Source organism: Drosophila virilis, chromosome 2 (assembly GCF_030788295.1).
Source record: "Drosophila virilis strain 15010-1051.87 chromosome 2, Dvir_AGI_RSII-ME, whole genome shotgun sequence".
Classification (NCBI taxonomy): Eukaryota; Metazoa; Arthropoda; class Insecta; order Diptera; family Drosophilidae; genus Drosophila; species Drosophila virilis.
The window spans coordinates 12,031,529-12,057,226 of NC_091544.1; the positions used below are offsets into that span (position 1 = coordinate 12,031,529).

Below are 25,698 nucleotides of genomic sequence, written 5' to 3' on the forward strand. Positions count from 1 at the left end.
CAACAACCATAGATATAGTAGTACGATGTTGATGAATCTCTTGAATTTGTTCACGATCTTTTATAAACAATAAAATTGCTCGTACAAGAGCCTAACTTTTGATTGATGATGATTGAGATAGACAGACTTATGTAAGCTCGGCTGACGAAGAATACATATCCCTTATTATCAGCATCTATGCGCTACATAGATCGTGATAAAATTGAGATACCCTTTGCTAGGGTATTAAAAAAATGCTGCATTGCATTTCAATGTTTCAATCTTGGCTGGCATAAATAGCCGTGTGTTTATGTTGGCAGCACTTGAAAAGCGGGCAGCTCGACCCAGGACCACCCACGGGCTGATGTGCTGATGTTGGCTGGCGCCCCTAAAAGGGCAAATTAATTACAATTAAAAGTTTTGCCGGCCCAACAACACCTTGGCCAATAAAATTGAAATTTATGGGTCACACATGAGCTGCTCCAAAGAAGCTGGGCGTCTTGGAGTCGAGCTGCTTTTATTAATTGCCAAGCTGAGCTGAGCTGCTGCCTGTGGTCGGAACGTGGGCTTAAGGAAATTTGTCTTACTCTCGAGTGGACCGCAAGCCAAGATGCTCACCTCCCGAGCAGAACGAAGGACCACCCGCCCGCCTGATTCATTTAACTACTTAAGCTATTATCCGCAGCCGAGAAGGGTTGCCCATGTGCTGCTTTTGCTGCTGCTGCTGCGGCTGATAAATTTACAGTTTTTGGTACAAAATTTAACCGTTTCTGACAGACGCTCCTGTACTTCACCTAAGTGTTGCACACTGATAAGACCAAGGCTCGGAATGTGGGCGGGTCGCGGCACACATGTGTGGCGGCCCTTGATGGAAACCACATAATAATTCTCGAGAACAATGTAAGCGTCAATTGTGCATGGCTATGTGTGTGTGTAAGAGTGTGTGTACTACATGAATGTGCGTGTGTGTGGGTGTGGGTGTGGATGTGGGTGTATTCAGGGCCTGGCCATGTGGGTAGTTTCTTTGGCCATGCGCCACGGAGACGTTGCCCACATTTCTGCAGATGTAAACGTCAAGGGACAAAGGCAAGGACGACGGCACATGCCACACGTCAACTCGAGAAATTTAAATTAAAAACCTTTTTGCATAAAATGCTTTTTCTGTTTTTGTTGTTGCAACATATTGCAAGTGCCACATGCAGCGGGCGTCTTTACATAAGTAACAAACAGCAGTAACTAAAATACGGGCTCCTAAGATCAGAGATAAAGTATTTTAGAAATAGAAAACATTTACATGTTCATGATAAAATCATATATTGAACTACGGAATGCAGTTTCAAGTATTTATACAATCGAAATAAATGAAATATCTGAGGTACTGTGGTCTGAAATAATAAAACGCAGATATGTGATAACAGTGAAGCCCTTTCTATAGCAGCTTGCTATGCTTGATATAGTTGTCCGATGTTGATAAGATTTTGCATATATATGTATAGAGTTCATAGTGGAACTGAAAGATTGTGTAAAATATCATCATAAACAGAACGTTTTCATACAAGAAGCCATTTTGGACCGATCTATTGGATGGCAGATACATATATGAATTGTAGTCCGATCCGGACAGTTCTAACATATGATATGCTTGCAACAGAAAAAGGGACCATTGCAAAGTCTTAAGACGAAAGTTTTTAAACTGAGAGACTAGTTTCTTTTGAAGCAGACATACGAACAGACGGACTTGACTATATCAACTTGGCTATTGATGCTGATCTTGATATATACGTCTTGGTATACTAAATACGCAATTTAATATTCACTTAAAGAATTTCTTATTAGTATTATTTTAAAATTTTTTTTTATCATTGAAGTTTTTTTTGTCATACAAAGAAATTTAGTTGCAGCTAATGACAGTTTTTTTTTTTAATTCTCGTGCATTTTTGGGTTCTAAATGTTGATAAATTAACAATTTATGAGAAATTCATTTGTGCGATAAGCTGGAAACAAGGCGAAAGATGAAGAGCATTGGGAAGAGTGGGTTGGCGAATGAGATGCCTGAACCAATATAAGCATGTTTTTCTTTCATTTTTATCAGCAGCGAAACGCATCTGAGTATTTCATTCAGTGAACTGCATAAATCTGCTTGAGCTCCAATATTTAGCCAAATGCCTATTAAACTAAATCAGCTTGGCTCTTGTCTGCAAAATTCTTTAGCTCGATTGTGGCTGCTGCTTATTTTTTTTTCCACATATGCTCCGTTGACGGCGCCAATTAATTTGTGTGCTTAATTCAGCTAATTATTCCAAGCAATAAAACTCTCAATAGATGCGTAGATTGTGCGGGTTGTAGCCGGGGAGTGGAGGCACAAAACCGACACCTAAGCCAGTGACAAGAGCCCAGGGCCCAGAGCCCAGAGCCCAGAGCTCAGTGCGGAGCACGTGCCAGACAAGGACAAGGACACGTTCAGTTACACTTTTAATTCAATTCGCAAAGGTTCCTTGGCACTGCTCTTGCTTTTTTTTTATTTTGTTTTATATATATATGTTTTTTTTTTTTGTATTTAGCTTAAGAGCACAAATAAAAATCGAAATAAAAAGCAAGGCGACATTTAAATTCAAATTGTTCAAGACGCTGACGAAGCTGCCGGCGCCACACGTCGGATTAATTTTATGTGCGCCAAGCAGGAGCAGCTCTGGCTCCGTCACCGTCTCCGTCTCGGTTTCTCGGGCGCTAGCTTCCCTCGGCGGCGTTCAATTAGAGTCCATTGGCGGGGGTGGAGACGTCGCTGGGCTATTGCCATTGGCTGTGCGAGCTGCCATGCAATTGTTAAAATCGAATTAAGCCACGGTGTCGCATACTTTTGATCTCCTTGACGCCGCCAACGTTGCCACAGCCAATGAAATGTTGCAGATGTCCTCTACCCCGCCCGATACCAGTTGGCTCTGTCTCTGTTCCCGTCTCTGCTATAGTCTGCCAATGTCCTTACATTGTCCTTGCCAGTCACTGGCAATGCCCGTTGCTCTCACCAAGGTATCTCGACCCCGACTCCCAGCTACATCTACGACTTCCCTGCGATTGCGATTTCGGTTTCAATTTCAGTCGCTGGCGCAAATGAAATTAAATGAAGATTAGTCGTGTGCTCGCTCCCAGATTATTCCAAGAAATAAAAATCTTCACGATACGAGTGTACTCAACCGCTGGGCTTGCTGCTCCATCCGAGTACTCATTATTTTTTCGTTTTGTCTGCTGGCAGCGGCTTTTGCTTTTATTTCATTTGCCTTTTTATGGCGCTTGAGGTGATTTGCCCAACTTCGCTGCCCTCCATTAGAGCCGGGGGCGTGTTTACCAGTTCGAAAGAAGCATCGTCTAAATCTAAGCACATCACAAGCTACATTTGGTCCGCAAATGATGGCCAGCTTTTGGCTTTAGCAAGTCTTTGCTAGAAGTTCACATAGTTGACAGAGTTCTATATTGTTTGAACAGCTATTTTATATAACCTAAATCATTGCTGAGAAGCACAGCAGCTACGGTGAGGGTATATTTTAGTCAATCATTCCCAGCTCAGGCATTTGGGCACCTTTTGATTTGATTTTTGATAACATTTCAATTGAGTGCGATAATTTTTAGTCAGCTGTAGATCTTACATTCTCTTAGAATATCTAAAGTATTTCCATTACCTATAGCATAATGATAGCTTTTAGGTTAAGGGATAAATTGGGATGGTTGGAATGAAATCTGGATAATGTTTATCTCTGACAAAGTTCAAATAAAAATAATATAAAAGAAATCTTTAGGTTGGCTAGATGAGTGTTTTAGTTCGAAAGCAGATAGGATAAAGGACTCTTTGCTGAAATTTGATAAGCACGTGTATATATTTTGATATATTCTTGGGTTAAGATCGAACAGTTTGACAAATTTGTTTTGTATTTGAATGAGAGTAATATGCTGCACTTGATTAACCCTTTTCACGCCTTGACCAGCGCCTTCATCACGTGTTCAATTAAAAGAACTTGTCATTAATTGCCAACCAATTTGCTTTCATCACATCACACAACTGCCGGACACACTTTCCCGCGGCTCAAGAACTTGATGAGCAGCAGCCGTTGGTGTTGACATTTTTTGCATATTAATTAAAGACAAGGCGTCGGCCGCTAACTTGGACTCGGCTGTGTTCTTTTGGTCCACCCTTGGCTTAATTTGCGGTAAGTTCATTAAGTAATAAAACATAAATTTCATTTTTTTTTTCCAGTTTTTTGTTGTGTTTTTGTATTTTGTTCTTTGGCACCCCATCAGCGAGTTCTTAGGAATTTTTTTTTAATGCTTTGCATATTTTTTTAATGAATTAATTCTGTTTTGGCTTTGCTTTTTTTCGGTTTTGTTGATTCACCGTTCAGTGGACTTTGATAAAGGCGCAAAGTCGCTGGCGATAAAAAGGCCAACGCGAGGCAACGGGAAAAGGGAAAATGTTAAAAAATTTTATAATTTATGCGAAATATATTATAGAAAAAAATGTGTATATAAAGCGCTGAGGAAAGCGGAAAACGTGTTTTCATCAAACTTTGACTGAACGACTGTTAATTATGCGCTTGCCGCAAGACTTTTCTATCAATTTTTGTTGATGCTGTTTTTTTTTTTGAGAGAGAAAGAGAGAAACTTGTTTGTATTTAAGCGCTAAAAAACATGTTTTGCATCCGAAAATGAATGTGATATATTTTTCCCATATAATTGCCTCCTTTGGGCATGATAAAAATATAGCATCAAATTGCGACATCGAGTCGTAAGTGTTGTTAAAGCGTGTCGGGGTCGGGTTCTTTACTGAAATGTTGTCACTTTTTAGTCAAATTTGTTAGAAATGTTGTTGCTGTTGTTGTTGTCGCTGTTACTATTGCCGCCTGTTGACATATGTGCCCGCAAATGAGCCGTGCAATTGTCGTCGTGGCCTGGCATATTGACAGGCTCCGAACTGCGCTTCATTCTAGTCGATGCATTCAAGATTGAAGTGCACTCCTCTCGCGGGAATCGTCTCAAATTTCCGACGTGCGCGCAGCTTGCGACTGACAATTATTCGTCTGTTTGTCTGTCCAACTGTCTGTTTTTCTGTCTGTGAGCCCCACTGTGTATCTGTTCAACTAGCTGAACATTGCCCCAAGTAGTCTGCCTGATAGCGTGTCGATACATGTGCCATTTGGGAACACGGGCAGAGTTGCTTACACTCTACAACAAATCGACATTTTTAATGAGTCCAAGATTGATTTCATTTGCTGCCAGAAAATGCTCAGCTCTGAGTTTCTATGCATATACACACATACATAACTCTTCTAATAGTACACAAAATATCAAAGGAACTAAATCTGTTTACTTGCAATCGTTAGAATCGCATAGTTGGCTGATATTTCTATATGTTAAAAATGTTTTAGAATATATTCAAATCATGCATGTATGTTTATGTTTTTCAGCTATACATTTCCAAATCCATGTAAGGCAGTGTACCTCTGGCAAAACTGTGATTGTGTGTAGGCTTATTGACAAACAACTATTCGTGTCTGAATGCTAATGAATAGTTGTTGCTGGGGCAATTAGTTAAGCTACCTTGGGCATACATAGCTTAGTTGAGTGAGGCACAAGTTAGAGTTCTTAACTGAGTCAAGTCTTATCTGTCCACGAGACATGCATCAGAGCGCTTATCAGTGACGCTCACATTTAACCTATGAGCTTACGACTAAGCATGCAGCCCGTTGGCCTGGGTTATGTATAAAATTGTGAGCTCATCCCCACAGTACATTCTGTTCCCAACACTCAAAGCACCATGTTGCATCTCTCTACGGTTTCGCTGCCGTTGCTGTTGCTGCTGCTCGCCGCGCTGGTCAACGCGGAGGTTGTTAACTTCCATCTCTGCGCGGATACTGTGGATATGTGCACCATTGATCAGGTGCGGGTGGAGCCCTGCGTTCAAGCGGAACGAAACGCGGCCTGCCACATACGTCGACGCCATCCGTCCAAGATATCCTTCGAGTTTACGCCCAAGTTCGATGCAGACCGTCTGGAGGCTACCTTGGGCTGGGTGAAAAGTGAAACAGAGGAGCTGCCTTTGGTTACCATGGATCGTGAGGCCTGCAAGGCGACCCCCTGCCCGGTTAGGGCTGGTGTTCAGCAAACCTACACACTGACTGCGCCCGTTGAGGCCAAGTTCCCCCTTAGTGCCTATACTATACGCTGGGCCCTGACGGATCCCGTTACCTCCAAACGCTGCTGCTTCACCCATGACATCAAGGTGGTGCGCTAATTCTTATACAATACTAACGAGCTACGTACATACTAACATATATATAGGAACGAAATTGTATTATATTGGTCATGCAACTCGTTTATATAACAATAAAAATTAAAATATAAAAATCCGTAAGGTTAACTTGCAACCATAAGAGTCGCATAAGAGGGCGATATTCCTTTATGTTAACATGCAACGGCAAATAAACTGGATCAGCGTTTTGTATAAGCGAACACATAAGTATTTTCCATTCCATTTTCACAAGGATTGTGAATTGATACTATTTTCGCAAAAATTTTGATGTTCAAAATATAAAAGTGATAATTTTGAACGATAATTTTGAATACTCGGAAGTCCTTACTAATTCAAGTCAAAATAGTTTCAACTTTAACCTCTCTGCTTAAAACTTTAAGTGATTATAACTCGGTTCAAATTAAGTGCGATTTTTGAATTATTTTTCCTTTGTGTTTATAAAACTCTATGAAAAACCAAAATTTGTTCACTTGAGTATTGTTTGAAATGCTTATAAAAAATGAGTATCTACTCGTCACGATACAAAATTTATTTATGACACTTTTTAATGCCAATCAAAGGTCTTGATCAGCCCAAATCGTTACGCTGTTAAAAACAGACAGAATATACTGGGGATATTGCAAAAAAAATTATTTTGAAAACATAATTGACTAAAATTCGATCAAATAAAGTATGATCATGGGAAAGATATATATTTCTTGAGATTAAGGTGACTTCTTCAGCTGTACCTGTTCAAATACATGTTGAGTAGTGTCGCTCTGACAAATGTTTGAGTGCTTGTCAGCCTATCGACAAACATATATATTCGTGTCTGAATTCTAATGAAGAGTTGTCGCTGGGGCAATTAGTTAAGCTACCTTAGACATAGCTAAGTTGAGTGGCATATGCTCGAGTTCTTATCTCAGTCCAGTCTTATCTGTTCACGGGACGTGCATAAGAGCGCTTATCAGTGACGCTCACAATTCACAGTTCACCTATGACCGGGTGATAAGACGTCGTAGGCAGCTCGTGGGCCTGGGTTAAGTACAAATTGTGAGCTAATCCGAACAGCGCATTCAGTTTCCAGCACTCAACTCGCCATGTTGCATCTCACTACGATGTCGTTGTCGTTGCTGCTTCTGCTAGCTGCAGTGGCCAACGCTGAGGTTGTCAACTTCCAGCCCTGCGCGGATAGTGTGGATACGTGCACCATTGATCAGGTGCGGGTGGAGCCGTGCACGCAGGCGGAACAAAACGCTGCCTGCCATATACGCCGCCGCCGTCCGTCCACGATATCTTTCGAGTTTACGCCCAAGTTCGATGCAGACCGTCTGGAGGCTTCCTTAGGCTGGGCAAAAAGTGAAACGGAAGAGCTTCCTTTGGTTACCATGGATCGTGAGGCCTGCAAGGCGACCACCTGTCCGATTAGGGCTGGCGTTCAGCAAACCTACACACTGACTGTGCCCATTGAGGCCAAGTTCCCCCTGAGGTCCTATACCATACGCTGGGCCCTTACGGATCCCGTCACCTCCAAACGCTGCTGCTTCACCCATGACATCAAGGTGGTGCGCTAATGCTAATCCCAGTGCCATGTGGTGCAATAAAATGCAGTTTTTTTGCTCTGAACGTTTCAACGTGCGTTTTTTGTTGTTTTTAATTATTTCTGAGCTTTGTTCCTCATTTGGCTTATGGTACACTGGGGCATTGGGAATGGGACAAATATTGCGTCATGGTTATCAACCTGCGAGGCTAATGAAATGCGCCCAAGGCCCAATGGCGGGCAGCGTTAAATCAACAGGGAGTAAAAAACTTTGATTGAACTTTTGGGTGCCATAAAAGCAGCCACCTAACCCCGCCCACAACCTCCAACCGCCGTCAGTCGCCCATTTTTGTCTCGGCTACTTATCAGCGTCGTCAAACAATTAAAAATTGAGCACTTAAGTTGTGGTCATAAAATCATTTGTTTTTCTTTTTATTGTTTTTTCTACATTTTTGGTTGTTGTATTGTGTTGGGTTTTCTCTCAGTGGTGGAAAATTCAAATAGCAATCATTTCAAATCACTTTTCTCTTGGTTTTTTTTTTGGTTTTTTTTGTTTACCTAAACGAAAAATGTTTACGCTTTCGTGGGGCTGCTCGAAATGTTAGACGAGGTTTCTGTTCTCGGGCAAAAGAAAGCTGATAAGCACAGCATTTTGATCCCCAACCACAGGAACAATAACAACAACGACAATAACCGCCACATCGATAACAACAACAACAACAACAACAACAGCATCCACTTGAGTAAATAATAAACAAAGCAATGACATACAAAATTATGGAACACGGTTTTTTTTGTTCAGTCTTCGAGGCAAGTTTGTGGCGCGTAACATTTAATAATTTATGTGGAAATGGATATTGTAATCGGAGCAGCAGGCCATTCAGTCGAGTACGCTATTCTCGTTGTACTTGTAGCCCAGGACGTAGGGCGTCTTGGTCAGCTGCGACATGATGCGGCACTTGACAGTCTCGAAGCACTCGGTGGCATCCACATAGAGCACCTCGCGACGACGGCTGAGATAGGCATTTAGCGCGGGCTCACTCTTCCGGAACTGCTGCATTTGATAGTCCAGATAGGTGATGTTATCCTGCGGACTGGGCCTATAGGTACGCATCAGCAGGCGCATGCGTGCCATTTGCTCATCAATCTGAAGGAAGATCAGGCGATTGGGCGGCACGGTGAAGCCCTCGAAGAGTTCCCGTGCCTCGCAGAGATTGTTCGGATAGTTGATCAATATCCAGCCACGATGCAGTGCATCCTCCTTGAGCAAACGCTCCTGTATTATGTTGCCAACGGCTTCTGAAAGTTCATAAACGTTTGAGTTTTCTATGCCCCGATTCAGCAGTTCCTCATTCTTATTCCGCACAGATCCATTGATGTGATGATAGGCTAGGACATCAGCATCTATTATGAGCAGATTCCAGCGCTGAGCCAGCACATGGGCCAGCGAACGCCGGCCCGAGCCGGCTCGTCCATGCAGCACAATACGATGAAAGAAGTTCTTCGGCAGCTGATAGAAGTCACCAGCTACACCCAGATGAAATGCATTCATAGCCTTCGTGTAGATGTCTTGGGCTACGTGCCGTATGTTCTCGCCCAGCCAGCGACGTACATTCTCAATGTTGTGCAATGTCGCTTCCGCCAAGAGGCGACTCATGATATCCAACAGCTTGTGCTTCTCAATGTAAAACATGTAGGAGGCACTGAATTCGACAAGCATGGCCCTATCCATTTTGGTGGCAGAGGACATGATTTCAATATTAACTTAAACAAAAATAACCGATTAAATACTGAACGTCTATGGGACTTGTGTAAATAACTGCAATGTAAATTTTATAATTTTTATTTCGTAAAAATCTTATTGAAATTGTATACTATGCTTGATGATAAATGGATTTGAAAATAATTACTAGGCGTTCCTAGAATGATCAGCTTTGTTCTTTACACTGGCCGGGAAATTTACTATTATTTCAAAATATGTGTCTCTAGCTGATTTATTGGAATTTCAATAATCGTAGGGTTTTCGGAATTGCTGTAGCGTCCAGTTTGAACAGCCAGCCCTTCTTCCATAATATTTTTTACAAATTATAAAAGTCTTGGCGTTAATAATCATTTTTTTTTCTAGCTTTAGCCTTGTAAAGCTTCATATTGGTACATTTTATTGAGAATTGCTCATATAGCATATTTAAGAATCTTAGATACATATTTTTGTTGTTTCTTTATTTGTTTCAAGAATCGGACAACCACGGTCGAAATGGCATGCATAATAAATAACTTTTCTGTATTGCTTAAGTAAAGGAAGTTTGAAGATGCGGAAGAGTATATTCTACTTGGTTGTTAGAAATGATTGTTTTTTTTTTCATTTCCCGCTTCGAAGACATTTGTTTGAGATGCTGTTAATTCTGCAAGTCGGTGATTATCTCTCATTATATGGCCATAAGGCGCATAAGCATAAGGCCAATTGTTGAAGAGTTGCCACATTCATTGCACATATTAATTACATCCGTTACAATATTAGAAAATGGCGCGCACTTCCGGCCAAAGGCAAGCCAAGACTGGCTAAAATGGCCATAATGGCTAATGTGTTGCCAGGCGTTGTAAATTGGCATCATGTAAGTCCTTACACATAAGCTGGTGACAATATTTTGCTGCGAATTATGACAGCTCTTTTGTCTGAGCGCGCACATTAACAATTTAAAAAGTTATCTTGGCCTCGGCTTGGCTGCTTTTGGCCCGAAGGAGGTTTTGGTGACACTGCTAACGGCCTGCAAAGTGTTGCCAAATGGCTGTCATACTTTATATTGTCTTATGAGACATGCCAGGGCATGTCCTGGTCCCGGTCCTGGCCAAGGCACTCGCTAAGCAAAAATGCAAGCATGCCACAGAGGACTCTGCTGCATAGTCATAGCTATAACGAGTATTTGCTTTGCTGTTGTTGTTCTTGTTGCTTCTCATTTGTATAGAGTGGGCGGCTAATAAAGACTGGAATTCTATGAAAAATTGTTTCCTGTTGCTTGCCTGGCATTGGCCAACGTCTTATATGGCCATATTGTAATGCCAAGTATGCTGTTAATATCTTTCACATACTAATATTGCTCAGTGCATTTGCTTTTCGGTTTACTTGACCAACAGCAGCAGCTGCTGTCGTTGCTGCAAGTTGCTCCAGCTTTAAGCAATCATAACAACTGCAACAACAACAACTACAAAATTACTCTTATTTTAATAACATAAGGCGCGATATAAAAATCTGAATATGCATATGAATCTGTATGCTGTTAGCTGTCGCCTGGCACAAAGCGCAACTTTTTAATTAAAGCCAAAGTCAAAGCAAAAGCAAAAGCGACTGCGAATGCGAACGCGTTGGCCGCAGCGGGCGACAGCTTTTCAGAGTTCCTCAATTTTGTCACATTTCCCAGAAATGTGCTAAATTACATTTCATCACATATACGAAAACGTATCCGTTTTAATCATCCAAAAAATGAACAAAAAATAAGTAAGAAATTAACTATTAAGGAGTACCACGACTATGGATACCATGTACCCAAGTCTTGAGTGTCCCAAGTCTTGAGTGTCTCAAGACTTTAGTTGTTATGCCATTGCATAGGGTTTTTAGCTTATGTGAGGTTTTTGACTCATTTAATCTTAAAGTTCGGCTTCAAAATATCTCTAGATAGACTACCTACTTTAATTTTCGTCTATATATGTATGGAATAAGGCAACTGCCTAGGCTATCGAAAATCTGCATTGTAATGCATTAATTCAACTTTATGATACCTCCATTTAACCCATTTCTGTTACAGGGTATTCAAAAAAAGCCAAAAACAAACATTTGCCACAAGCAACGCTGTCGTTTGACGCAGTTTCGCTTATCAGGAAACATTTCATATTTAAAAAAAAGAAAAAGAAAAGATTTCGTAGCGGTTTTCTATCCAACAGTCGCTCTGATTGAATGAAGCTGCGAAACGAGCACACGCAAATGCTCAAAGCGGACTACCAGGGGCAGCCCTAGGGGCAGCGAGAGGCTACGGTTGGGGCAGGGAACCTAGAAGACTCATCGGACGGCGGCTGATAAGCGAAAAAGTGACGGGCTGTGCTTGGCACTTGGCACTTGGCACTTGGGACTGGGCACTAAGCCTGCTGCGAGCAGTAGTTAAAACTATGCCTCGTTTAGATTGCTGCGTACTTAAGTTGCCGTTTTTCATGTTGCCGCACGTTGCAACTGTGGCCGCAAAAAAAAAGAAGAAATAACAGAAGAAAGGGGAAAAACTTTATCGCATTGCTGAAAAGTCAGCGGCCTTTTGAGTCAGCTTGGCGGCAGTTGCATCTCTACGTCTGCGAGCGTGTTATCTGGTCGCTTGTATCGACACACACCCACACACATTCACAGTCACACATGCACACAGACACTTCCTGCGGAAACTGCGTGCAACGTGTGGCGCAGTAACTCGTCTTGCGTTTATCAATTTCTGAATTGCGTCGAGGCGAATTTATCAGACAGACGCCTGCATAATTTTTGTGCTGCGGTTAAACGCAAAACACTCAACAATTAAAAAGCGTTTTTTCACTGCGCGCCACACAATTGCTAGTCAACGTCAAACATGATTCCCTTGTGTGGCAAATGCCTCACACCCCTCCAAAAGCAAAAAAAAGAAAACAAATAAAAAAGTGAAGCACAGCCACACATCAACAAGCAGTCAATGTCCACACCTCGATATTTGCACCAGCACCGAGGACTTTTCAATCCTTCGACAATTTGCCATTGGCTGCCAATATTTTTGTTCATTTTTTGTGGACATTTCTTTTTTTGGGTTTTCACACTGTGCAGCATACTTTGCAGCTGCGGCACGTGAGGCATTGTCCTGCGTCGTGTGCGCTGGTTGCCTTCAATTATGCAACAATTGAAAAATTACGACGTGTACAACAATTTTTTCACTGCGATTTGTTGAAGGGTTGCCTTACCGGTGGCGACTACTGCTGCTGCTCCGGCTGCCACCCCCACACGGCAATGACAACAGGTTTTAAATTTGTCACCACAACAAACAGTGGCAACAACAACAACAACAACAATCACAACGACAACGACCACGTTGTTCATGACAAACGCCAAATGATGCACAAATTTAATTACGCAATTTTATTGGATTAACAGCGAACCTGAATGTGGAGTAGCTGCCCAGCCACTGGTTGTGCCATGGCGCATAAAAACAAATTTAAATAAGCCGCACATATACGCAGATATCACACACACACACACACAGACACATGCGCATATGTGTGTGTGAGAGAGACAGCTGTCCAGCTCAAACCCCAAAGATTTTTCCATCTTTACAGCTTCTAGTCGCGTAGGTGAGCCGTAAATTTGCGCGCCATTGTTGTTGTTGACGCCAATGTCGTGTGTCCTGGCCACATGGCCACATGGCCCTGGCGTTTGGGGCTGTCCGCCGTTATCTTCCTTTTTGGCCTTTCACTTATGCAAAACGAAACATTTGAAAAATATGTTGGCAGGATAAACAGAACGGCAACAAAGTGCAGCTGATGCCAGGTCTAGGGCAACAGTTTCAGTTCCAACTCCAACTCCATTTGCACTGACATTTTAATGAGTATGCAACGTGCAGCATGCAACTTGCCCCTGCTGTCCAGACAAGGCAAAGCCTTGTTAAATTCATTAGTAAAACGTTGCACCTCAACGCACAGACCGAGGCTCAGGTTGGGGGCGACTGCCACACGTTTGGCATCATGTTGCCGCACACGAAATTAAAACCCCATGCCACGCACACTTGCCTCCCCCACACCAATACATACACACGCACTGGCAATCTGTGGAACAACATGACATGATACCGATACTAAACTGACACTTTGACATGGACTTAACCCTAAAAACGCTTTGTTGGCTTTATTGGTGTCGGTTGCCGCCAACGCCGTGTTTACCGTTTGCCGCCACGAGGGATGGGCATGCGCATTTTGGGGCCAGGGCATGGGCTGGGGCAGGTGCAGGTCATGTGGGCCGTGGCGCTGTCGGCACAATCCAGCAAATGGCGGCCAAAGGTATCGCATCCACTTGATTTTTGCACTAATTTACGTGGATTAAATGCTTGGCGAGGCCGTGACCTGGGTATTATGTTTAAATACCTTTTAATTGACAATTTGTGTTCAACATCATCTGATGGTTGATTTTGTTTAATTATATATGTACCTTACCTATTATCAGGGCAACACGGTACACATGTGAGCTTAATGTTCGGTGATTCATTAGTTACGGCAAACATAGTTGGGCAGCAGAGATTAATTGACTCTGGCTGGAGAATAGTTATACTAACAATGGTGTTCTTTAATTGGAGATGTTTGAGGCGTAAAGCTGAATCGAATCAAAAATGCTTTCAGAACTTTTAGAGTGTGATTACTACGCCGAGTTAATAGTGCTACCACTAAATCAGGCTTACTAGAAATTAATTTTTTGTTAGGGGTATCCCCATTGGATTATAGGAATTGTGGGCTATGGAGTGTATTTAACAATATTGAACATTTAGTTATGATAATATTCTAAAATTACAATTCTTATATACTGACTCAGATTTGATTCTTCCTGTATTTCTTTTGATTGTACACAAAAATTAAACAAATCGTACGTTCCAATTATTCAATTTCCAATAACAGATAAGTTGTACCTTTACCAGCAACTTTTGCAGCAGGTATGCTGAAACTAATTTGTACACAAGTGTGGAAAACCTATTACGCTAACAGTCGAATTGAAACATAAGGAGAGCTCTATCAGTTAGGTGAATCTTAAATTCTAGAAGTTAATCGGCCTGACATTAGAAATTGGCTTCTGCTCAAGCATAACGTGTCTTAGGCAATATCAACGGTGGGCTGTGATTCCAATTAGATTATAAGTAACTAAAAATAGTGACAATAAAATGTTTATAATAATACTATATTATATTCTTAGTGAACGTAGTTGATATTCTTTGAAGATACGCAAAAGAAGCAAGGAAATTGTATGCTTCGCACAAAGAGTTTTAAATTTCTGATTGGTAAGCTGTCAGTTTGGCAGGAACTTTAGCTGCAGGTACACTGCAACTCATTTGTATGCCACAAGTTTTGGAAACTTTTTAATTTGCACTAACAATCGTATCGAATCGTATCAAGGGCTCTATCAGTTACCAGCCCTGGCCCGGTCAACCTCAACAAGCCGGCAAGTCAGCCACAGACAATCCAAAAAAATGTTTGCAAAAAGTGCTTAAATCAGCGTTTTTTCTATTTTTTATTTAGCATTGCTTAACACTGGCAAAGTTTCTGGCTGCGGCGATTGTGTGGGCAGCGCTTAAGTTGCCGCACGGTGCGACCGACGACGCCAAAAGTCGCCGTCTAATTGAACCCAACAGATATTTTCAATTAGCAGCAAAACATTTGTGCGCTAAAAAAGTTTTATTCAATTTTTTATTTTCCGTTTTTTTCTTGACTTGTACTTCTTTTTTTTTTTTTGCGTTTGTTACGCCACCTTGAGCCAAATTCCTGCGGGGCGAACACGTCTGGATACTGGCGGCCAATAAAAAAAGGCACCTTAGTGCTAAAAACTTTGGCTAAAAGCGAGCAAAAACTTTTAATGGCATTAAAAAACATGAAAAAAAATAGTGATCCCTAGATTGGCGACTTAGTAAATACCCTGGCTTAGTTATCATATAACGGACACCTCTCTTGGTCAAAGATCTCTATTGGATCTCCAAGTTATTTAGCTATAATTTTTTAAGCAAGCTTTCTTAATATATATTTTGATTCCAAATGAAGCCTGATCAGAACTATGAAATCCCTCCTATAGATACAAATAATTCATTATGGAATTAAATATGTTTTTTTCAGAGCGTAGCACTTTTCACAAGAATGTCATCATACCCTTCGCATAAAATGGTGGAACAGGACGCTTCAAGTTTATCCTTGCGTCTGACTAGAAAAGGTGACCAAAACCCATAGACCTGGACATTTAATTTGTTGGCAAAGTCTGGCAGCAAAAACTGAACGGAAGAAATTTAAGGAACATTTTGTAACTGGCGCATATTATATCATATTTTCAATATTCTAATGCGTTGCGTAAATTTTATTGATAAAAGTGTCGCAATCGCTTTTGGGGCCGATTTGGCAAAATGCAAATGCAAATGGCCGAATGCGTTGCGTGCCCGACGAGGCATCCAAAAATGGCTACAAAATGCCGAAAATCTACTACTTGAGATAAGCGTCGAGTTCAAACAAACTAATTCAAAGTGCGTGCGTGTGGCAGTTGTGCAGTGTCAACTGTGACTGCAACTGCAGCAGCAACAGCAACTGTGTGCCACAAAGCATGCAACACAAATCAGCGCATAATGGCGTCCATGACTGTGTTTGCATTTTGGAGCTTTGCAGCAGGAAGCACGCAAACAGGCACAGGCACAGGACCTAGAACCCTGAATGCAGCAGCAGCAGCAGCCAGTAGCAGGCCACGCATTTCAATAATTCTAATTAATTTATTAACGTTTATCAGTAACAATAAATTTGCAACGCAGCACACTGAACGAGACGGCAAGAAGCGTGCCACATAAGAGCGAGACAGCTGCCATGTCCGCTGAATTGCTGGCAACTGAGAACTCTGTGCCGTGTAGCTACTGCTGATACGTCAGTTGGCTGGGCTCGGCTTATGCCTGGAGCGCATAAAAACCTTTTATTGTTACAGCGACCAAGCGACCAACTGACTCAGTCCCTGAAACTCCATCGCCATCTCCATCGCCGTCTCCATCTCTGGAATGGCTGGGCAGATGCACATCGGGCGATAAGTTTGAGCTCATTCGCAGCCATAAATGAAATGAGAAACTTAGACAATGTCCTGGCGAGCGAGTAGCGAACGGGATACAACTCGTAAATAAGCGGGCGTTGATTTTAAAACGAGCCCATTGATAAGGCCAAGACTAAGACTAGAACTCTGACAAACTTGCTGAGGTGGCTAAAATCAAAAAAAAAAAACCTATTCAAAGCATAAAGAGTTCCAATAGGAAGTGCTAGAATAAAAAGTACCCTTTTGCACGCTTGTCAAGCGCATGTGTGTAATCGAATAACTGCAAAAAAGGGTATAAAATCGATATTTATCGATTTTTATTATTGTGTCTATCCTTTGGCTGCATTTGGTAAGTTATACTTGAAATGTACACTACATACCTCTCTTAATTTAAAAATTGTTATAAGAAATCAATATTTATTGATCTTAATGTAGGGAAACACAGAGAGCTTTAGATAAAACGATCAAACGATATAGTTTTTAGGGTTCATTTATACAATTTGTTATCTGTTACAAAGAAAAATTTGCAACAAAGTCTCTCTTTTGAAGAATATGTTAACTTTACAGCACCGCTTTTTTGTTTTCTTTGCAACATACGTAGGCACAATGTGATTGTATTCTTTTTATGCATACTCAATGATAACAGGGTATAACAAAATGAGTAAGAAAACTAACTTGGCGGCTTTTTTATTGTTAGCCCGAAATGACTTTTGTTTCTGTCGACCAACTGAAAGTGTTACAATTTATTGACGCATTTAGATCAAAACTAAAAATTGTTCGCCATTTTCTGCCGAGTCGACAGCTTTGGCAACCCTGCAGCACGAGAGTGTGTGTTTTGTTTTAAGACGAAAATCCCTTAACTTATGCGCCAAGCAACCACTGGCACGCCCCCAACTTCAGCGCACCGTCCCACTAAATGGCCGGCGGCTACACAAATCCCAGCGTGGGCAAACAAAACGTGGACCTCGCCGTAGCTGAGATACCTTAAATGCATTTTGCTCATATTGAAAAGCACTTAAAATTGGCCAGGGGGCGGGTCTGACGGCTGGCGGGACGGCATGCGAAAATATGAATATCATAAAAACTGTGCGAGGGTTGGGGGGGTTAGGTCTTGCCCTGCCCGTTGCCTGCTGCTTATTTTATTATTATTATTTTACAGGGAATTATCTCATTTGAGTGGAGTTGCCGGCTGCCATCCTACCCCCCTACCCCCTACCCGAGAACCCTCTACGCCGGTCCGTTGTGTAATGTGTGCGTAATAACATAATATCCTTAAGATATTTTAATATTGCCTGCCGCTGCATATTGAACTGCGGCAAGCTCTTGACTGCGCTCCCCATTTGCCATTCGCTATTCGCCCGTTCGCCCGTTCATCCGCTCATCCTGTTCCAATCTCATCCGCATCCTGGCTGGCCGCATTTCAACATATTTGACTTTGCTTGGCTGTTTGGCTTGCTTGCCTGTTTATTCTGTGCCGGCTGATGCCTGCCTCTATCTCTCTTGGCATCCCCGCCTTTTAACAATACCTTTGTGCATCGTAAAATAATTGCCGCGGGGCATGTAATCTTCTGGATGGCTTGCAATTTGCTTGCCTCCACTTTGTATGGCATCAAAAAAGATATATATATTTATATATAAATATATCGAGAACCTAAGAGCTTTGCTAAATAGCGTCTTCCTGGAGCGGATGTTTGCAGAGTAAAAATATGTGGAATTTTCTAAAGGTTACAAAATTAATAGATTTTTTTATGTTGTTCAAGGTAAGGTAAGAAAATATTATTTTAATATCTGACAGATTTTTAAGCTAAGAAAAATTGACATTGAACAAGGGAATTCATATGTCCGAATTTGAATTTAAAGAATGAACTTTCATCAATAAATGTATCTAATGTATTAAATTAAATTAAATTAAATAAAAATATTAAATAAAATATGAAGACATTTACATACAGTACATATATATTAGCATGTTCTTATTTAAGTATAAATATAATTTTGTAATGCGCACTTACCCAAAAATTCACATACGCACAATAATTTGATTGTCATCTTTTAGTAGGAAAAGGCCAGATCGCTGAAAAAAACAAAAGATGTAGAGAGCGGGTTAGAGTAAGAGCAAGATGCAGAAAGAAGGAGTATTAAAATGCGAGAGAAACAGAGGAAGTGCAAATGCATACTTATAGAGCATTATTTTTAGATATGTTTCCTTTCAAATTTGCACTAAGTAAACTTGGTCTGGGCTTAATATGTAAATCTGTTTTCATAACTTAATACATTCATACATCACCTAAACATGCAAACATACGCCCGCCGCTTCATACAACTGATGTTTTCATACAGTTATTCACATTTAATACGGGTGGACTTTTTGAAATTCTAAAGTCTAAAAAACATTTTTATATATAAATTTAATTATTATATTAAAAAAGGCTTAAAGTTCTTAATATCCCATGTGTATAAAAAACACGAATATGATATATCATATAATACTAAACATAAACAAGTGTTTTTTAACTATTATGTAAGCTAACCCAAGCATCATTGTTCATGCGTTGTTTATCGCTGTCATAATATCATAATCATAATCAGAACATAATTATATTTATATCGTATCTATAAAAATCATTGAGTACACTTTACATATGGAAAACAGATAGATTTCGCCTTTCCTCCATCTATTCACATTGAGTACTTATGAGTATTTGGCCCATGGCCCCACCGTCGAATATCAATAATAATGTGTTCTTCTCTTGTTTTTGTACTTAATAAGTCGCTCAACTCTTGGGTTCACCATATGCGGCAGTAATTTCATGTTGAGCTCATAAATAAGATGGCTCGTTCGGTGTGTGTGCGTGTGTTATGTCTGAGTTGTGTGTTTGTAAGTCAAAGCGTCTGCGGTGACATTATTAAGAAGTGGATATGGACTATGGTTTGTACTTCGCTGGCACAAACTCTCCGGCACTCGAGTTATTGACAAGTTTATGTGCTTAATCCTTCCATAAAGCGCACCATTAAAATGCCAACAAAAGGTACTTTATATGAAAATTTGGTTCGCTCTGCCACTTTTATCGCCAGCGTCGTCGTCGCTGTTCATATTTCAATAAACGCACCGAAATTTGAATGCCTCTCTTAAGACAATCGTCAATGTTGGGCGTATCGTATGGCATACGCACAGCCCGCACAGCCGAGCTGCGACAGCTGCCCTATCGAGGAGGCTATACAACAGTCCCGCAGCGAAATAGTTCTTGGAGTGTTCGGGCATTTTTATTGCTCCACGCTTGCATAGTATTGGAAAAAAAGAAAAATTACACAACTAGCTAGCCAGTTAGCAACTGCGTGTCTAGAGTTTACAGATTGCACGACCGTACCCTTATCTATTTATAAATTCGGAATGTTTTAAGATACTTTGGTGTGCATAACTGACTTGCCTTAATATGGGAATGAAATACATAGAGCGTTACAAATTTCGGATAGAGCAAGCTAAAACAAACCAGAAAGCTCTAAAAGTGTATTTTCTGGATCATATATGGTCTATAAGATGTCTGCAGATAAAGTAAAATTACAAAGTTTCGCAAGAATCAAAGATTTCAGACTTTTCCTGCGGATCGTTATTTATAAATTTGTTGTTCATACTTCCCAAATTTCCCATCTGCCAACTCTCAGATCTCTGAATTATGCTTTTACACTTAAGTTCCGCTTTGAGCAGGGGTATTGAAAATCATAAGCGCAAGCGAGCCTCGTCGAGCTGCCATTCAGAGCAAAACTCACGAATTTGTAATAAAAATGTTTGGCACTGCGCAGAAAACGTGTGGCAAATGAAGCCGTCGACTTCTTCAAAATGAGACAGGCATTAATTTGAATTCACAAAACAAGAAGAAATTTTTGTTGTTTATAGGTTGGCTGAGTTAAGTTGCCATGTGGCTGTTTAAGTCTCTACATATGTTCGAATTTACATACCCTTTCAGAGGGTATTATTATTTTCACACGAAATGTGTGATGCATGGACAAAGACCATTCCAATCGTATAAAGTATATATATTCCTTGTGCCAGGTCTACTTATTGTAGGCAGAACATAATTGGGAAGAGGCCGAATCGGTCCACTATAACATATAGATAAAGATAATTTATCTTAACATATATGAAGATTATTTAACCAAACTTGGTCTTTAAAGAATTTCACTAAGCCCTTCTATATGAGATAAATCTAATTAACAAACATATATTTTGGATATCTATATAAAGAATCGTTTAAAATAAGAATTTTCGGATATGAACTGCGAAAAGGTTTCTATAGAATTAATAGGTCGTAAGATTTTGGTATTTGATGGGTATTTAATAGTCGGCGTGGCAAAGAAAACTGTTGTTTTGTATTTTCCTTTCATTTTTGCGAGTACCCCCAAAAAGCTGAGTTTAGCTGGAGCTGTCGCAACGTCTTGCGGCCATATTTAAGCGATTTCACATATCTTAATGATTTTGACAGCTGAATGATGTTTCATTTGGTGCGTCAAGTTTTGTTTTCTTTTTGGGGCACCATAGTTTGTTTAATTTTTACACAATTTGAGTCAAGTGGCGGTCTTTAGTTAATGCCAGTCAAAAGTCGGCGGCAAAGGCGCGGGCAGATGTTGCCTCTCGTCACTTGGTTGCGCCTCCAAGTGCTGCGTAATTTGTTGCGCATCTTTGTGGCTTACTTAACGAGCGGCACCAGCCTTAGAGAGAGAGAGCGACATATATGACTGTTCGCATCAATTGCTGTGCTAGTTTGTTGCAGGATTAATTAGGCGAGCCTGTCTGCGCAGCGACTCAACTGACAAAGCCTTCATTAAGGCAACCTGAACAGGCACAGGATTAGGGTGTGAGGCTGGATTGGGTGCTCTTCTGGCTTCTCTGACTGCATGTCAAATGCTGACGGACAGTGCTTTTAATTTTAATTCGAATACATCATAATGCGTCAGACTGAGGCAAAGTCAACACCCCACAAGGTGATCCACCCCACACTCCTCTCGGTCGGTCGGCGAAGTCGTGCGCCCGTGCGTGTGTGTGATAAGTCTGGCAAAGAATAAAAACACACGTACAAATTTCACAACAGTTGGTCCTGGCCGACTTTTAGTCAACCCCCCTTTACGGCACAATGGTGCGAAAATCAAGCCCAAGGCAGCATTGGTGCATTTTGTGGTGGTTGCAGTGTTGCGACGTCAAGGTGAAAGCCGCTTAAGGTACACACCACGCACGCACAACCCTGCCACGAGGGGGTGGCAGTGGCAGTGGCAGCGGCAGAGGCAGTTGCCGGCCAGAGGCAGCGCTCATTGTTAGAGCTCAACATGTGCGCGATTGGATTAAGTGGCAACGGGCAACGATTCAAGGACAATCAGCTGCACAGCGTGTGCATGCGGCAAGTGGGCTCTAAACGTGGATGAGGATTTGGACGTCACCTTCTGTCCAATTTGAAGTTAGACCGCGTAACAAAAATCCATTAAGGTGGACCGTTTTATTTGCTACATTAACAGAAATGAGGGTTAAATGCGCGTCTTTAGACATCTGCTTCGATTTCAATTGTTGCCAATTCCAGTTTTTATAGCTTACTTAACAAAAGTGTTAATTGACAAACGCGAAATGAGTTTCAAATGCAGTCAACTGAAATGGTCAGGCCTTGTGATGAACGACTTCAAAAGCTGTCTCCATATCGCATACACTCAGAGAAAAAATACATCAAATTCTAGTTAGTATTGCATGAAGTATGTCATAGTCCATTACATATATTACAAGTGGAACTTAGCGATTTTTCAACACCCCCTCTCAATTGCTTACTTTCGACTCATAAAGGAAGCTTGTGTGAAGTAGCATATTCCAGCTTGAGCTGCGCCTAAGTCAGGCAGGACTTATTTATAAATATACATATGGAATTATAAAAGATTTTGTCCTATATATAGTATAGTATCTGACGATATTTGTGAATATTTAGCATTAAATAAGAAGAAAAACTAGAAATTAAGTTTAAATAAAAGAATTCCCGAGTATTGAAAATATTATAAGTTGTTGCTTGTTAAAAATATGTTAAAACCCTTTCAAAAAAATTGGCCAATATATTTATTATTTCTCGTTCTCTTATTTCTCATTCTCGCAGTGTTTTATTTATGCTAATGCATGAATCCGGCATGCAGCTGGTATTTTGCCGAGCAACAGGACTCCTTTAGGGCAGCTGCTTAGCAAACGACGCTGCCGCCGCCCACGTGCGTGGCATGCAAGGAATTTCCAATCAATTTTAATTGGCACGCCATCAATAAGAACGCAGCACCAGCAGCAGCAGAGGCAGCAGCAGAAGAGATTTCCAAATCTCAAAGTCTTTCAAGATTTCCATGTTGCTTGCGACTTGTGTCGCATGGCTAAACGAATTCCCAAAATATTTGTGCATAATTTTAATTAGAGCATTTTTCTATTTTGCGCAATTTATCTTTGCCGCTGCCACTCGATAAGTATTTATTTTTATTTTTAAATTCGTGCGTATGTGTGTGTGTGCGTGTGTGGCAAGTGTCAGAGTGGCATGCCACTTTTAACTGGCAATGAGTGTCAGCTCATTGCAATAAATTATTTTAAATGAGCATATCGACAATGCCTGTGCCGCGCGTGTGTGCCACGCCCCCCACCAACACCGAGCTACTTCTATGCGCCTAGACACAGACATGTGTCTCTTCTGGATTCCGGTAGAGTATTTGGGGCATTTTTATGCATTGCCCTCTGACATTGTCTAAGATTTGAGGTATTTGAATTTCTGGCTTTAGCTGCTTTAAGAGCGCGCAGATAAATCTTTCGGCGAGCCAATCAAAACTTGTGCCCAGCTCATTTAAATGCTCTTTGGGGCTGCACAACAAACTCATTTAAGTTTGTCCCCAACACAAGCAGCAGCAAGTGCAGCGGCAGCAGGAATAGTAGCGGGGGGAACGGTGGAGTGGGTCCAGCAGCAGCAGCATCCAAGATAGGTAAAAAGGATAACGTCGACACACACACACAAACACACAAACACACAAACTCAGAGACGGGGCACTCCGAAATTGTCGCTAAGGGATTGGCAGCGCCAACTTTTGCCCAAAAATGTTGTCGGCTTAATTGCCAAGTGTCCTCTCGGCCAGAAGTGCAAAGGGAGCCTTAATTGCTGAGACTCGCCGGCAACGGTCAGTTGTCGGGCAGCGTCCTAGGCCAAACTCAAATGTTTAATTGCCATTTAGTCCTTTTTAATGGACTCCACTGTACCGTCCGTTCGCAAGGCCGTGCTGCGTTCATTAAGAGCCACGTCTAGATGTGCGCTCACCTCCTCGTGTCCTGTCGATACATTATCTCCGACTCATAGTTGTTGTTGTTGTTATGCTGTTGTTGTGCCTTTAGATAAACCTGCAAATGCTAGCATTTTAATAGCCAAAAGCCGACCACTGGAGACGCAGCATTTTTGACTTAATATGCCACAGTCCGTTATCTGTCCGTGTGTGTGTGTGTGTGTGCTGAGAACTGTGTGCCCCGTCTGCTCGTTTGTGTTGCATAAATTTTGGCTGAATTGCTTGTTGTCATTGCGATTGTTGTTGTTGCTGTTGCTGATAAGACGCCGTCGATAGCATGACAATTAGCCACAACTATATTTAAAATGTGTATTACCCCTGACAATCCCAAGTCTGGGGTTGCTTTAATTGTTTCTTGGGAATTGTTGAAAGCGCAAATACAATTTGATTCCTGATAGCTATCATTGACCATCTGCAAATGTTCATTCTGCAAGAAGAACGCTTGGTCATCTTAAAACAGCTAACAGGGTATATTGGGTCAATGCATATTCAGATTTGTCTGTCTGTCAACAGGAAACAAAATATTTGCTATTGTATCTACATTCTCCACAACTCTCAAGCTATGGTCTGCAAACTAGAGAACAACTTTTGGTATTGCATATGTAGATAGATGCACTCTCTAAGTGATCCGGGTTCCAGTTCCAGGCTGGTGGAGAATCAATTCAATAAAGTTAACTATATCTTCCTATACTGTCTTATTCCACCTGCCTTCAGATATACAGGAGCAGAGTATACCGTAGTCATTTGCTTTCCAATTTATTGTCTGCTGCGCTGGTCAACTCTTTGCAGACTCTGCGTATGCTTTGCCCCGCATTCCCCACTTAAATGCTTGCTCATCCTGCCGCTGTTGCACTTATATTTAATGAAAAAAAGAAGGCGCTTTATTATTAAATTACGCCCAGCTCTGCTCGAACTTGCGCTTGACATAAACATAAACTTGGCGCCCTTTGTGCTGGGCACAAATCAGCAGCAGCAGCGGCGGCGGTGACTCCTGCCCTGGCCAAGTAATGTATCCTGGCCGCCGGCTAAGCAACACAACAAAAAACACCTTTAATATTTTCATTATGAAGTCATTCAGCGCGATTATGAACGCGTGACCCCCGAGGCGACTAACAGCGTCCAAAGCACAGGATACAAGTCCGCCCGCCCGCCGTCCTAATGAACAACAACAGGACAACACTTCAACTTGGCGGCTGCTGCTGCTGATGAAAGTGGCTCAAAATGCCAGCAGAAGGCGGCTGGAAGCTGGAAAATCATCAGCAGCAGCAGCAGCAGCAACCGCCTCAGTGTGGAGCTTTTTGAGCTGAGGTAAATTACAATTTTGTTTATAAGTGGCCGTCGCCCTGGAGGAGGGTATTGTTGCTGGCCAAGTGCAGCTGTACCCAATAATCATAATAATTGCGCCATGGGCGTCAACGTCGTCAACTTTGCCAGACGCCAACGCGGCCGACAACAATTGCTTATAAAGTGCGTGTGACACATTAACGCAAAAAAAGTGAAGAGAAAATAGGAAAAAAGCGCGGAAAAGTGCTAAGGAAAAAGGCAAATAAAATGGGCGGCGAACTTCAAAAGAAATAAAAATAAAATGTTTGAAAGAAAAGTCCTTTAATGCCGTGAATTTTACGCGGGATTTCTATAAAGTGCAGCGCCCAAAACGGGGCGGGCGCGACTGCCCAGTTCCTCCAGGCGGGGGTCCTGCGGTTTGTGCCTCGCACCAAATTGAAAATGTTCGTGCGTAAATTGACTTTGCGACAGGGGTGTATACGCAGATAG

General features: G+C 41.5%; 3 protein-coding genes across 3 annotated transcripts; 2 read left to right on the forward strand and 1 right to left on the reverse strand.

Annotated features, from left to right (window-relative positions):
• Window positions 1–5,753: 5,753 nt before the first annotated feature.
• Window positions 5,754–6,372, forward strand: LOC6629470 (uncharacterized). Its single transcript, XM_002054049.4, has one exon. The coding sequence runs from the start codon at window positions 5,783–5,785 to the stop codon at window positions 6,257–6,259; it is 477 nt and encodes a 158-aa protein (XP_002054085.1). The 5' UTR covers window positions 5,754–5,782; the 3' UTR covers window positions 6,260–6,372.
• A 955-nt stretch (window positions 6,373–7,327) lies between these two features.
• On the forward strand, window positions 7,328–7,882 carry LOC6629469 (MD-2-related lipid-recognition protein). Its single transcript, XM_002054048.4, has one exon. The coding sequence runs from the start codon at window positions 7,357–7,359 to the stop codon at window positions 7,828–7,830; it is 474 nt and encodes a 157-aa protein (XP_002054084.1). The 5' UTR covers window positions 7,328–7,356; the 3' UTR covers window positions 7,831–7,882.
• Window positions 7,883–8,571: 689 nt separating this feature from the next.
• On the reverse strand, window positions 8,572–9,783 carry LOC6629488 (adenylate kinase). The gene is made up of 2 exons (XM_002054047.4): window positions 9,672–9,783; window positions 8,572–9,615 (listed from the first exon to the last, which is right to left on the reverse strand). Exon 2 carries the CDS (start codon window positions 9,544–9,546, stop codon window positions 8,677–8,679), a length of 870 nt encoding a protein of 289 aa, XP_002054083.1. The 5' UTR covers window positions 9,547–9,615; window positions 9,672–9,783; the 3' UTR covers window positions 8,572–8,676.
• Between the last annotated feature and the right edge of the window lie 15,915 nt (window positions 9,784–25,698).

What these genes read in the sequence shown, in the direction of transcription:
- LOC6629470 (XM_002054049.4), top strand. Translation starts at nt 5,783, where the DNA reads ATGTTGCATCTCTCTACGGTTTCGCTGCCGTTGCTGTTGCTGCTGCTC.
- LOC6629469 (XM_002054048.4), top strand. Translation starts at nt 7,357, where the DNA reads ATGTTGCATCTCACTACGATGTCGTTGTCGTTGCTGCTTCTGCTAGCT.
- LOC6629488 (XM_002054047.4), bottom strand. Translation starts at nt 9,546, where the DNA reads ATGTCCTCTGCCACCAAAATGGATAGGGCCATGCTTGTCGAATTCAGT.